The sequence below is a fragment of the Drosophila miranda genome, chromosome XL (genome assembly GCF_003369915.1).
Source record: "Drosophila miranda strain MSH22 chromosome XL, D.miranda_PacBio2.1, whole genome shotgun sequence".
NCBI classification, from domain to species: Eukaryota; Metazoa; Arthropoda; class Insecta; order Diptera; family Drosophilidae; genus Drosophila; species Drosophila miranda.
The window spans coordinates 12,164,967-12,180,558 of record NC_046673.1 but is presented as its reverse complement, the minus strand read 5'-3'; the positions used below and the strand labels follow the sequence as shown (position 1 = coordinate 12,180,558).

Genomic DNA, 15,592 nt, shown 5'->3' with positions numbered 1-15,592 from the left:
ACAGAAGATGCTAGAAGATTTTTTGTAGTACATTTGTAGTGCATTTCACTTACCTTGCTGTTGTTGTGGCTGTGCTGCAGGGGGCCCAGGCTTCTCAGCCTCCTTATATTCTAAGATTTTAATGAAATACGATGGAGTACATTACCTAAATAATGCAATTTATTAGTATTCTTACTATTTTTCTTTCCCATGTCTGAGACTTTCTGATGCGTGAAAAAGCAACTAACTGATTGCAACTGATTGCGTATTGCTGCACTATAATGCAGTTAAACAAGTTCTGTTCGTTCCGGTTTCAAGTCACACCGAAAATCAATGAAATTAATCCCAATTAATTATTCGTGCAGTGCTACCAAAAAACAAATTTTCATAACGAATTTATCAAAAATTATAAACAATATTGAACAATGTACGCAGTGATGGATTGATCGATACAACAGATTTTACATTCTAACAAGTGTTGTGTTGCTCATGAGTGAGTGAACAAAAAAGTGTTGTTCACTTAAGTGAGCAACTGAACATGTTCCTTCCAAGCTGTTCTTTATTGTTCACTTGTTCTTTTTTGCTCACTTGTTCTTTGTTGGTCACTTGTTCTCTACTCACTTTTTGCGCAATTTTGCTCCTCAAAGGGCATTTTTCGTTCTGGCAGTTGTTGCTCATATTTGCTTTTACTTCACACTTTTTGTATTACCGGCAAAACTGTTTATTCTTTTGAAAATTCAGTATGTCGCTCAATTCAAAGTATATTCGATACTTCGAAAGTATAGTGAAATAGTAAAAACTGAGCAATCTAAGTGAGCAATGAGCAACTGAGCAATCAGGTGAACAAGTGAGCAATATGAGTGAGTTGACTCACTTACTAAAAAAGAACAAGTGAACATGTTCCCCAAAATGAGCAATGTTTACCCAACACTAGCTTCCATTGCAAAATTGATAGACTCCAAGACTACGCCTTCGGATACGCTTCCTTCTGTCTAATCCCACCATACCTTACCTTATTCAAAAACTATTTTTATCAGTTTAGGGCACATAATTAGAATTCAATTCTAATTACTGGAAGGGAATTTTGAGTGCAGAGATGGATGGGACAAAGTCCAGTCGGACTGAGGGTCGCATCGTTGGCCTAGTGCCTTGACAATTTTTTGATAGCATCAGAGCCTCAGCTAAATGCTTCCTAATCGTAATAAGTTATGTAATCATGATGGATGAAGACCTTATTTCACAGAACAGGTGTTCCCTTTACTAATCAAAGAATTCCATCCAATTTCTGGTTATTTTTTGTTACATTTAAAATGTAATTTAATTTCTCATTCTTGTTCGGATTATGATTTTCAGATCAGATTTTCCGTTTTCTCCATAAGTATAGTTCGATTGTATGTTTTTGTTTGTTTGTTTTCGTTTTTTCTTGTTGTTAAAAAATATACATTACACAGACACGAAACGAATGCCATGAAGAAGCTTGGATAGAATCCGTATCCCGTCTGCTGCATACAAAAAAATTGACAGCAAGGCAAGTGTTCGAATTTGTTTTGTTGTTTTTGGGTTTATCCGTGTTTGTGTAAGCATATAATATATACGTGTATACGTGTGTATATGTGGGTTTTGTTTTGTTTTGTTTTTGTATGTGGTTTTTACTTACAAACTAAGAATAAATACATGTAAATTAGGGGGAAATCACATTGCAGTTACAAATAATATAGTCAAAAGGTTACAAATTATCCATAAATGAACACAGTTCTGCGTGCGAGATGGTGTGGCTGTGGGTGTGGGTGTCGTGTGATGTGTTCTTGGAGTGGTGGAGTGTTTACAATACATCAAACATCAAACAGGAATGGTGGGTATAAACTTTTGTGCTAAGGCTAAAATGGTTTTGATAATGTCTTCAATTTGATGTGTGTTTGTGGGTGTGTTTGTGGGTGTGTGTGTGTGTGTGGTATGTGTACATGAGAGGTGTTTTGTGTGTTTGAGTGTGTGAGAGAAAGTCATTGATTTTGTCTCACAGCTTTTCTTAGTTCTTTCTTTTTTTCATTTTGCTTTGTTTGTTTAGTTATTAGTTTTGCTCTAGTTCTCTCTCTTTGTTCATTTTTTGTATTTTGTGCTTTTGTTTTGCTTGTGGCTTTTGGTTTGTAGTTTGTTTAGACGATAATGCCGCCATCGTAGGCGTAGTCGGCCTTGTTGTGCATGACAAGACGATTCTCCACAAAGTAAAAGCTGTCCGAGCGCGTCTCAAAGGGGCTCGATATCATTTCAGCAACTGCAATCACAGGTAGAGAAAGAGAGAGAGAGAGTTAGAAGTGCAGTTCCACGCCCTATAGGTCGGGCCTTCCTCTATGTTGTAGCCTTGACCCACAAACACAGAGAGAAGGGAGAGATTTCAGCTCTTTTTCCTTTTTTTTGGCAGCAGCCCATTGCTGCGCCTGCACTTATGTATGTAAAGTGGCGCCCCACTGCCTACCTAGGTCGGGTGGAAGATTAGGAAACTCGTAGATGTGCTCGCAAGTGTTCTTCGAATACGGAATGCAGTAGCCAAACTCAAAGTCAAAGGTTTTCAGCAGGCGATCACGGAAGAAGTGGCGCTCTATCATCCGAAAATTGTTCACTGGCTGACTGCCCACAGTGAACTCCACCCTGGGGAAGGAACAAAGGTTAGCAGCCATGATAGACACCTATATGTACATATATATGTATATGGGGTGACACTTACGTGGCGCCCACAGTTTTTAGGTTGAGAAATGCCGGAGTAAACTGATAGCGTACATAGCGTCCGGCATTGGGGTCGGCAGTGTCGTCAAGCGATAGCTCCTCAGCGGCGGCCAGCATTGTCTCCTCCACGGACAAACCGTCCGGAAATTGCTCGCTGGGTGGCTTGGCGATCTCAAAGAGCACGGCACCGCTCTCCAGATCGCGTATTTTGAAGCGTGTAAAGTCTATTTCGAACACATTGGCATTGGCCGAGCAGAGGTAGTCGTCCGTGATCTTGGTGAGGTGCAGCACCTCTTCGGGACTGACGTTGGACTCCTCCTTGCGCTTGCCCTCGGCACCGACTCCGCCAACATTAGCAGCAGCTCCAGCTCCCATCGGCCCCCCGCTGCTGCCGTTGCCATCACCGCTGCCCGGGGCGGAGACGGAGGCGGCCGCCGCAGCAGTGCTGGCAGACGCAGAAGCAGAGGCGGTGCTGGCGGAGGAAGACTGCACTGGATTCAATTGCTTGCCCACGACACTCATGGCTGGACGTGGCTGGATGGATCGACTGTGAGGCTGTGGCTGCGGCTAAGGTCTACTGGATGGTCTCCTTTTGCTGGAATGGCTGGGGTTTGCTCTGCTCCTGGGGTCGCTCCTACTGTGCGCTCTTTGCTCCGGCGGGGCAACGCTCAAACTGCAGCAGCAACAACAGTCGATTAGAGAGGGGGCGAAAACTGCATTAATTAGTGGACAATTAACCCCTGGCTGCACGCAGGGGTGAGCGAATACTCACCAACACATATACACGCATCGAGAGTTGCCATAACATTTGCCAAAAACAACAACACAAAAACGCGACCCAATTTCTGGAAAAGCTCTGTTCTATGTGCTTGTGTTTGTTTTTCCTTTGCTCTTCCGCGATGTGTGGGTGTGTGTGTACATGCAAGACTCGGTGGATATGTGTGTGTGTGTGTGTGGATGTTTTCCTTTCTTTGTGGTGTTGCTGCTGTTGCTTTTGAGTTGCTTCAGATCCTGCTTCTTCGGCTGCCGCGTGGCTGCTGGATTAAGTTTTAACTATTGTGGAGAAACATATCCATTGCATATGATCACATTAAGCTATCTAGTTTTGTTTAAATTCGAGACATTCTCTCCTATTTAAAAAAACCAAACTTCTGTTGTCTCCAGTTTTATCTAGTATGCGTGAGCAGCAGTGTGACCGTATACAAATATACACACCATGCAATGAAATACTGAAATCTGAAATCGATAAAAGGTTTTTCTCAGCTGTTTTTAGCTCAATAACCGAATTCAAAAATCCAATAAAAAGGCTTTTTCCGTTCGTTTTCTACTTAAAGTTAAAGAAACAAAATAAGCGGGATTTGTTTCTTTTTTTTAACGAAGTGGAAAAGAAATGGTTAAAAACTTTGTTGCTAAAAGCGGTAACTTGTGCGGCAAACTAAAGGAGGCTGAGATCCTCTGAAGCAGCAGCTCCTCGAATGGCTAGGTTACCAGCTACCAGGCTACGAGCAGGTTACACGCCACAAGCGAATCTCCATGAAAGAGCTCCAGCGTTGAAAAATAAGTCATCCCATGTTCGCAAGGTTCGTTTCATCACTCGAGAGACAATCTTTGATCTACAGCTAACACCTAATGGTCTTTCCCAGAGGGACACCGGTGAACCTGATGATAAGTCTTTGATCACGTACATCTCGTCGGTGTGTGCCTTGATCCATCCATTCGCGTTTTTGGCTTTAACCTTTTGCCGCTCTTTTTCGCGCTGCTCCTGCTCTGACGAAAGATTCTTTTGACCTCTGTGAGCTCTCTTTCGGTCGAGCATGACCTGTTGCTGGTTGAAAAACTGCTTTTTTCGGTCTTTTGGCGTCTGGACGTCCATGATCTCCTCATGCTCGCCAATAGGCGGATCTTTTGGAAGGGAGACGCTGTTTGAGGCATTTGAACCCTTTCTCTGTGCTAGCGGATTATAAGTAAGTGGAACAAAAGGGGAAAGCGATAGGTGACTGGACCAAAGTATTCGACCAAATTCTCATCCAGTCATCAATGCCCGTCGAGACTTGCACGGATATTCTTGCAGTGGATATTCTATCCTCATTTTTTAAATATACCGATAAAAACGAATTTAGCCCACTTAATTTAAACAGGTGACCAAGTTGAGTTAATCCGCAGAAATAGCAGAAATAAGAACTTCTTTTATAGTATTTTTTATAAAAAATGCTTTAAACAAAAAAGATTATAGCATCAAACATGAGTGCTTCGCAATGGAGTATACCGATTCTAACCGATTCAAAAAGAGCAGTTGGGCTATCGATACTATCGACTGGATAATCGCTAGAGCTGCGCGCCAAAGTGGAATTGTTTGAAAGGAGGGACAAGGATATTTTTTTCGAAATATTTTCAAAAATTAGATTAAATATATTGATGAAATACATTTTTTATTTGCTTGCATTTGTCTACAATTATTGATTGTAATATATGTAACAAGTAAATATTATAAGAAAATGTTGCATAGTCCCTACTTTTTGCTACCTCAACCATAAAGTATCGCCAACTTCAATGGCCGATAGTTGAATGCAGCTCTGCGTATGAGCCTGTGGTGAGTGGTTACACTCTTGGCGCGCTGCAACTAGAATTTGAACTTGATTCGTTAAATTTTAAAATGTTTAAGTTTTGAATGAGTATTATCTTATTTCCTCAAACCTCCCCCAATATGTTACCAAATATACGAATACACTTAAAATTTTCCATACTAGCGCTTTTTGTGGTTTCAAAAACTTAAATTAAATTCAAACGCATTCAATGGATCCTTAATATTTGCATGACAATCATTTAAATATATTTCCATTTTCTCATATGCATATAATTTGTATGAGCATATTCCCCTGCAATATCCACTGCAGCAACAGCAGCCGGATGCACTTGAAACGAGGCCCATCCCAATTGTGGCTGGCAATTAGTTAATGTCCATGAAGATTACCCAAGTCCCAACACAGGCTTCCCTTTCTTCCCTTCCCTCCCCTGCAGGCCACTCAAGTGTCTCGGGTGAGCGCCAGTCGAGTGGTTGCAGCTATAGGATCTGGTCTTGCTTCTCTTGCTTCTACTGGGTTCAAGAGCCCTATCCCATTTCCAACCCAGACTTAAGGGCGCCAAAGTCTGATCATTTCGATTTGGTCTCCATATGTGTGGGTAGGGTAGACAGACGACTACTTAGTATAATTCTAGTTACTTCTTCTGCTGTGAGCTGTTGCTGTTTCTGTTCCTCCGGCTGTTGTTGCGCCTTAAGTGGGTATTTTAATATTCACAGCCAGAGACAGAGCCAGAAGAGTGTTAAGTTTCAGAGGCCGCATGCACTTATGCTATGTCCGCCCGCCGTCTGTCCGTCTATCTGTGCCTTTGGTTCCACTGTCCATTGGTGTCCGCGTTTCCTGTATGGTCTTTGCCTCTGTCCCTCTCTCTTTCTCTCTCTCTCTCTCTCTGTCTGTGTCTGTTCTTGTGTGCGTTCCTCTGTGTGAGTGTGTATCTGTGTGTGCGGCAGTAAGAACGTGTTCAGTTCTATCTTTAGTACAGTTTGACTGCAGCAGCCGCACACTGACGAGAGGTATACGATGCCATATCCAACCCAGAGACTTGATTTATCCCCAAACACAAGCTCCAACCCACTGTCTGGACATATCCGCTTCTGAAAATGATGGAATTTGACACATCTTGGAAGGAAAAGAGGAGGAGACAGAGAGACCGAGAGAGAGAGAGGGGAAGGGTTTGGGGAATTTGATTGATAATCCTTCTGCTTCGTGGGGAAGGAATGTGGCATGAACAGGGCAGAGCTTAGTTTTGCTAAGGATCAGGTTGCAGCCCCAAATCAAAATTCATTCAGCCTTCCAATAGGATTCCGATTCCCAGATTCAAATTTGATCAACTTTAAGATTGGAATTTTGAGGATCTCTAAGAACACACATTTAAAAACTAATTCTATAGTACTCTCATTATCCGTATCCAGGACTCTACAGATAGGACAGGATTTTGTGGTTGAATGAATGAATTAATGTATAATGATCGATATAATGTATTGATTTGATTGTTGGCCTTACAAATTAAGTTCATAAAAGTACGAGTACTCCCAGAAAATGTTCCAAAGCCGAAAAGTATTCGGAAAAGCGACATTTTTCGATTGCGGGCTGGGGAAGAAGTGGAGGAGGAGGAGCGGTGCATCCATAGAACTCAAGTACCTCTTGTGCATGTGTGTGTGTGTAAGTGCATGACAGGGTATCGAAAGCAAACAGTAGAATAAAAACAACCGAAATCGTGGGCGATAAAATTCGTACTCGAATCGAAGTCATTGTCACTGGCGGGGTTAGTTTCTCTAGCAAAGGGGGCTTGTATTTTCGAACCCTTGAGGGCTTTTTAATATAATTTTAAAATGCATATGTATACGTATTGATGATCAGAATCAACCGGCGACACCCTCCTTGTTGAACTGCATTTGTTTGCATCTACTACGCCTCTGCCTCTGCCAATGCCTACGCCTCCGCCTCTGCCACTGTCCCAACTGGCGATGACGTTATGTGGCGGTTGTGGCGCGCCGGACGGTCTGGCAATGCACACGCTCAAGTCTATCGCCGTCGTCGTCAGCGTCAGCGGTGGCGGCGATGCACTCACACATGCACACGTGGTACTTGTGTGTCTGTATTGTAACACCTCCCAACCGTCGCACCGTCGCACCGCCGACGCGTTCGTCAAAAGCGCCAACACCACCAAAAGGAAAGAAGAAGCAGCGCAGCAGAAGCAGCCGCAGCAGCATATAATCTAAATGGAATTTTGCTTTTGCTTTGCGCTTCGCTTTTTTTCCGAACGATTTCTCAACCTAAGATACCAGGCCCCCCGCTCCCGCCCCCGCAACAGGGCCCCTAACCCCTGGGGTCCACAGAGAGCGCAGTGCGACGCCGACAACGCCAGCTTTGACGCCAACGTAGACGTTTTCTGCTGCTGCCGCTGCTGCGCTGGCCAGCCCATTCCACCGCACCTCGCCACACTCCATGCCTCCCGCTGATGCCCTCGTTTCGTTTCGACCGCGGTGCTCTCTCGCTCACTCGCTCGCTCGCTCACCCTCTGTGTGTGCGCCTGTGTTTGTGTGGGTTTGGATTTTTCTGGCGACAGACTGTCTGGCCTGACTCTGCCGCTGTCGCTGTCGCTGCCAAGTGGTCTGCCTCAGGCGCACCGCACCGCACCTCACCAGCGCACGTTTGTTTGCCTTTATATGGTGACTGTATGTATGGATGTATGTACATATGTATGTATTTCTGTATGTACGAATGTACATACAAACTTTTGCTGCTGCTGTATTTTGTTATTGTTCCTCCTGCTGCATGCATGCATTCGTACATATGTATGTACATTCATACATAGATATATACATTCGTATGTGCGTATGTCTATGGCCGTGCTGATATGGATTCTCAATGCTGTACATAGATTTTTGTGTGCCAATGTGTGCGCGTGCATTGTAGGTATCCCAAAGCCACGCCACATGCACATACTCGTACTACAGTGATCACTGCCACTGGTACTACAGTGATCACGTGACAAAGCGCACCCCTAACCCTTGACCGTCATCCTTATTTGATGTACGTTTAATGTACACGTAAAAAGTAGTCGTTTGGACGGTTCTGATTTAAACTAGGGGCTCTCTTCCTCCTCATATGTTTGTACATACGAATGTACATCAACCGTACATCAGAATATAAATCACTTTCCTTGGTTAAAGCGTTCGCGGATTCTAGGGATGGTTATAATAGGTCAAACAAGTTAAAATACGAACTACTTTTTGGTTTCTACTGGTTATACGGGACCACGAATTGAAAACTTTTGCCATGAGCATCAAAAAAGCATCGTAAAATTAACGATCTACTCGCTGAAATGGATTTCGATATATGTACATAAAAAACCTTCATTCAGAGTACTAAAAAGTTCAGTAAAAAATGATATGTACAACAAATTCTTGCAGAATGTATCATGGAATAAATATCAAATTTTGATTAATCAATAGTTATAAATTGTAGACTAGGCGCTCTTTCTTCTATACAGCAAATGAACATCCACAAGCCTCAAACTACTGATACGATTCTGAATCATACACATACATATGTTCACTGGAAAGTTTGATCGATTGAACATGGCTATGGCTACATCGATCGTACCTTTTAGGATCTGAAATGATCCCTTCAATGCGCTGACAAAGTATCTTTATACAAAAGGAAATTAGATGTCATTCACAGAAGCTCCACTGTACATCAGCAACATACCGCGAAGGCATAAACAAAACAGGGCAAACCGATAGGGACAGCAAAAGCACCAGAGACTTCCAAGACTTCGAAGACTTGGCATACAAACACAATCGCACTCGCAGTCGCACTCGTATTTGTATATATTATGTACATATGTATGTATGTACATACTCGTATGCATTTACATAAATATTTACTTTCAATGAAATGCCCAAAGCTGCAACTGCATTCAAAACGAAGCCAAAATACTCGCATGCTCGCATTACAAGAACACACACAGATTGTGGGACGTTGGACGTGGGACGTGGGACGGAGACGTAGGACGTAGTACACCCCTTCTGTACATACGAGCCATGCACTCCCCCCCCCCCACGCATTTGAAGTACAACGACAACTCTCGCACTGAAGAACATTTCCACCTCAAACCCCTGGACAGAACAGATCTGAGCATACCAGAATATGACTAGCTGCAGAATATGACTATGCTCGCCATACCCATATGTAGATTGTAATTTTTTCGTTATCTGACTTCAAATATTGGATTTACATAGACAGTTTACCGAAACCCGAACCCCAACCCCAACATTAGAGCAGAACCAGTAACCAAACCAGCGTCCAGTGGGGTGTCCTACGTACAGTAGGCATTGGGAAAGTGTGATATTGGAGGGGTACGTATATTACTTAGAGGCGGATGGATAACAAAAGCAATTAGAAACAGTGTGAGTGCCAGGGATCTGGAGCATATATCTGAGAAACTTTTATCCAGGATCCTTAAGCCGATCAATCGCTTTCAAATCTAGATTCTATATCACTAAGGGGAAGGAAAAAGAGAACAGGAAGGAAAACAGTTGTGGTCTATATCTTTTCTTCGATCTTTCTATATAGTGGATCGGCTATAGCTTACCATCTTTAAACAAATGTATATAAAATGTATAGGGACTAGGATTGGACGTAAGATCTCTGTATGATTCAACTCAAGACATTTGGTGTTACCCCCATACGATTGGAGGTACTTGTAACAATCGTTCCATCTAAAAAATACTACGAAAATTATGATAAGCCCGAATACAATCTGAGGTATAAACAAAATCAGTTTTCTTTACGTACTAATGTGGCCGCATGACGAGTGACACGTATAACGGAAACGCGTAGATTACCTACTGGACAGGTTAGAGAATAAACTAACTTTCAAAGAAAATCAGAATAAATGACTTCAAGATTTAAAGGCCTCTAGTAGCTGGTAATTTTAACTATGTATATCTTTTGAATCCTGGATCTCCAAAAACACAATAATGCCAAAAAAAAGTAAATATACAACTCTGGCTTACACTCTTCACACAGATATTCCCAAGCAATGATTGAGCAATATAACCAAATCGAAACACTCTTATCACCGATCTTATGCTATTAATCCATCGACAGAACAGGGGAGGCCTCCTCCCCTGTGTTAGAGACATGTCCTGTCTAATACGTAAACCCGCTGACATGGGACTGTGGGACACAAATCATTTCAAAGTATCGTCTGGTCTGGGGTCTGGTGCTTTGGTATGCAACCGATCGCGCCACACGTCAGATGCTTATCACTAATCTCTCTCTTCTTCCCGCTATGGGAGTTCTTTTGGGCCTTACATCGAACCATACTCGAAAATGGTTTCGATGTAACGCCTTCGAAATGGGACCCGAACCCGGCTTCCATTCGGATTTGGATTCGGATTCGGAATTTGATTTACGGCCAAACGGCGTTTGGGTCGCATAGATTTCATAATTAGTATTTTGTGTACGTTGTCCCCCGTGTGATAGACACCTTCTACTATGCCAATGGGTTTGGGTATGGGACATACAATAGCTGAGCGATTTATGGACAGGTGTTGGCGATGTCTCCGGCTACTGTGCAGCCGCATAACCATCCGATTGCTCATGCCGCACGCGTACTCAATCCCCAGATATGGAGAATGCTCATAGATAGACGGATGGATAGATTGTATCGGGGGTACGGCTACTGCTGCGGGTACGAAGGGTGCGTATCTAATGAGGTCTACAACTCATTTAACTTTTTAAACGAAAGATATGCCATGCCGCTGACTAAATTATGGCCACCTGCGGTGGCGGTGGCGGTGGAGATGGCGATGACGGTGCCGGTGATGGTTACGATGGCTGTTGGCTCCTCCATCGGAATCACCAAAATATCGCTGAGGATATGCGTAATTCGACAATTTGACAGCTACCGGATATGGATCCATTCATCATTGTGATCCCAAAATCCCGTATGATCATTAGGCAGCTATGATAAATGTCCCGAAGATTATCGATTCGTATGCAAGGATGTGCGTTTCTTGCGATCGAATCAAAGCTAAGATCGCATTAATTCCAAACTCAAAATGTCGATAAATTGCCGAACAGGTACGTCGTCGATCAGAGGCGAGAGTCCTCGATGAAGAAGGATAAAGGTTTATGGTGAGGCCGTAAATGCAAGCCAAGTTCTTTACGGCCCTTAACACAAACCCTAAATGTGGATTACGCTAATATTGTCCCCTAATAAAGTGGCCTGGAACGATGGCCCTGGCTCGCAGGCGAAGAGTATTGCGTCTGATTGGTTTTTCCCACGATTACAATTAGCCGGACAGCGGGACGGACCTGACCTGACCTGACCCTCATGCTGAACGTTCCACTGCCACTCGGAACTGAAGGAAACAGTGGACGGACGCAGGCCAGCGCTGTGGATTGTGCACTAAGTTGCTTAATCCGACGGGAAATCCAAAACAAATGCGACGGCCTGCACCCGATGATGTGGCGTGTCAAGTTATTGAACTGACTCTCGCACACCGATCCTATCCGATCCTGAGGCGAGCAGAGGCTATACTCTACGCGTTCCTCAGGTCGAGGCAAGGCGCAGACCTAAGCCAAAGTTAGAGGCACACCACATGTGTGTTTGCGACTGGCGGGAAAGCCCCATTTTAAAGCTGGGCCAAAACGGCAACACATGGTGCGTGCGACCCTCATCCCGGACCTGGACAGGTTCACATATCGCTTCCATTCCCTGGAAGCCGAAAAGAACAAGAGAACGTGTACGAGAACTCGGAGGACCAAACCAGGCAGGTCGATGGAGAGGAGCCACTTGTCGGGAAAGCCTCCAACACAGAAAAATATCAAGTGGCATTGTTCCTGATCTTTCATTTAGGAATTCTCAGAGATTCCCAATATCAGAGATTACTAATCAAACTCCCAGATGGGATTATGATATGATTTTCTGATGTCATTCTTCCCTATGCTGCAGACTTTCAAAGCGATACCAAAAATATTATAGATTTTTTATCGAATTTTGAAGGTTTTGAATTTTGAATTTGAATTTTGAAGAAAAAAGATTGCCACAAGAGGTAGGTAGTTTAATAATTCTAAGAAGTGTTTTGATTGGAAAATCAGCAATTATTTAACTTAATATTTTATAATTATGTGCTCTATTGAGGTATTAAAAAAAAAGTAGGTCATTTAACTTTTAAAATATAATTTACAGATCTGCTGATCTTTTCAATTTGTATGGGAAGCATATATATTTAAAGATATCATTCTGAATCTTGGAATCTATGAAGCTATGAATCATGCAGAGTTTTATAGTGAAAACATATAATGATCTTCCCTTATCATCGATGGTTAATCACATGCTCTTCTTTTAGTCTCCATGAGCCTTGGTTTTTCACAGCTCATTGCACAATTTTGATGCACAATCTCCGAGGATTATCTATCTCGGATGCATAGATGTCACCCATTTGTCGAGATATGTCTTTAAGATTTTTGAATATTTCGATTGACGCTCTACATAATAAAATACCTCCAGAAATACCAATGCCATATTATAAGTACAAAGAAGTACTTTTAAATACCCTCTCAAGATATTTACAAATTTTAGCCCATTCAATTTGATTGGTGAAGGAATTTTTCTAATGGGAAAACTGATCAGGTGTTGGTTCTAGCCAACTTTTATATCACAAACACCGACATTGAGACAGGAAATATCTTATTTCGTAATTTAATTTTTTGTTTTTGGGATTTCTATAAATGAAATAATATCTTCCAGGGCAACTCCATCATTATTTAGACCAAATTATAAGCCGGTTTCGGGGACTCTCCAGAAACCAGCCCTGTGTGCGTTGAAAATTTAATTTCGAAACGATTATGATCTTTAAATTACTTAACTCTTGATCATTTCAGAGAGGAATACTCAATATTCCAATAATTTGTATAGGTATGTACATATATCAATGAAATATTACGGAATTACTTAACTTTTCATATTTTGCAGACTTCTTTCAATGAAATATCAATACAAAAATGCACATACTGAATTTACATTTTGTACATTTAGCTTATTCCATAATACAATAAAAGCTTTTAAAAATTAAAGCTACATATATGTAGATTAGGTCGGTCGAGCTCTTACCAAGTTATGATCTGAACAAATTTCATAATAAGGTCTGTATCGTTATGGGCATACTTCAGAACCCATTGGACCCGCTCCATAGGGTGTCCAACGAAATCAAAAAGGTTTGCACAAAAAAAACACCCGAAAATTGTGCAAAAGCTTAAGTCTTAAGTAGAATAGATCAGAGAACTCTTGCCCAACGATCTACCGTTGGCCATCCACCCACACGCGCGTCTCCACGAAGAAAAGAAATTCAGCAATCGCGCTGAAACTGGCAGAAATTATTGCTTATCAAAGTGGAATTTGAAAGCGGATGGGGGTTCCGAGGCGGGGTATGGAAATTGGAATGAATGGGGAAATGGAAAAGCAAATGAAAGTGAAAGAACTGTTGAGGGCGCACATGCACATGCACATGAAGAGCCAAACACTCGAGCATTTGGGCTCTAAATTTTTGTTGACTGGACAGAATCTCGTTGCAAATGTGGCCAAAACCACACACACCCCACACACACACACACAAAGAGTGCATACAATGTGTGCATTTTATATGAAAAATGTGTACGAGTACAACTATGTATGTGAGGAGGGGCCCCCAAAAGCATTGAAAAACAATATGGCCTTATATGGCCACGAGGCTTTATGTACGCGAGTACAGAAGGGAAACCACCGCCACCCAGCATCAAGTTTCTGCAGAAAGTTTCTAGAAATTTGGAATCCTGCAGAAATCATTCTTGGAAGAGGCAATTGAGAACTCGAAACAAGTCCATAAATTACATAAATTGGTATAGAATTCAGAAACATTACAGGTACATATATCTTACACAAGCGGAGTTTTAAGGAGACGCCTGTCTTTGATAAATGATTGGTGAAAAATATGTTTATATTCAAAGGAGAATACGGTAAGAGAGCGCTTTTCTACAATAATGAATGCTGTTTATTAGGGAAGATGCCTCTTCAAAAATTATCTATCGTTTCCAAGGAATGTCTCTCCCCGGGAGAGATCCTTCTCCAAGGAAGATCTCGCTGCAAGGAATATATTTCTCCATGGAAGGAAGATCCCTTTCCAAGGAAGTTCGTCCAAATTGCATATAAAATAGTCCAGTTCCAGTCCGGATAAAGCTTCTTATAATATGGTGCTGCTCTACACGCACGACTTCTTAATTTAGAGACGAGGTTAGTTTAGTTACTTAGTTAGTTAGTCAGTAACCTCTAGAATCCATCAGCGTAGATGTGAAAATAAAAAGGAAACATGGATGAGAGGGTTGGTTGAGGGACTACTGGAATTAGATTCAGACTTGAGGAGGTTCAAACTACATATATACGTATTTATGTTAGATGTATAATTAGAGATCTCTAATGAGTGATACTACATTTTTGACCAGAGCTTTCTTTATTCACGTAGGCGCGCACTTAGAAATGATTTGGCCTTCGATCATTAATTGGGTTAGCTATATACACATGTCAAATAAAGATCATGAGATTCAGGGATACCAGCACTTCATGAGAAATAACTATGGCCACTTTCCCAAGCATTATCATATCCATTTTCTATTCCCAATCCATGTTTCTGTGAAGTGTCCATGAATATATGCATATGACATTTTGAGTGTTATAACCACTAAAATCTTATCAAACTATTCAGAAATCATAGATCTCTAAAGTAGAAACAAAGGATCCGTAGATCACAGAATCTTAAGATACATATATCAATATCTGATGGTAAACATGGATGTACCCGCACGTGTGTTCTGAATATTTCCAACTTCCCATTGCTCTAGCCGTAGCTTTCTTGTATATGCCATGCCGAGGAATGGCTATGGCTATATCCATAGATCAATATGTTGCATCCTATATCCATAGGATACATTCACACACCGTGGTATAGGCTATAGCCCGATGGAAAATTACCGAGCCGAGTCGCATTCCTCAAGAGGCAAGCGATAGCCGCCCCTTCGAGCAGTGGGCAAGGGGCAGCGGATAGAAGGGTAGATGTGGAGCAGGGGGAGGGGGAGACCAGAGCGTTAGTTAGTTGTTTTTGGCCGGTTACGTGGGGCAGTCGATCGATCAGTTGCCAAAGTCGAGGTCGCGTTCTCCACATAGACAAGCACCCATACACACAACCGTACTGCACACGCCTCTATGTATAAGTGTGTGTGTGTGTGTGTGTGTGTATGCGTCGCTTGAGGGGGCGAGTAGGAGG

At 42.3% G+C, this 15,592-nt stretch overlaps 1 protein-coding gene across 1 annotated transcript; it reads right to left on the bottom strand.

Moving 5' to 3' along the window:
* Positions 1–1,307: 1,307 nt before the first annotated feature.
* On the bottom strand, positions 1,308–3,891 carry LOC108164761 (protein unc-119 homolog). The gene is made up of 4 exons (XM_017300672.2): positions 3,473–3,891; positions 2,702–3,373; positions 2,453–2,625; positions 1,308–2,251 (listed from the first exon to the last, which is right to left on the bottom strand). The coding sequence occupies exons 2-4, from the start codon at positions 3,220–3,222 to the stop codon at positions 2,133–2,135; spliced, it is 813 nt and encodes a 270-aa protein (XP_017156161.1). The 5' UTR covers positions 3,223–3,373; positions 3,473–3,891; the 3' UTR covers positions 1,308–2,132.
* Between the last annotated feature and the right edge of the window lie 11,701 nt (positions 3,892–15,592).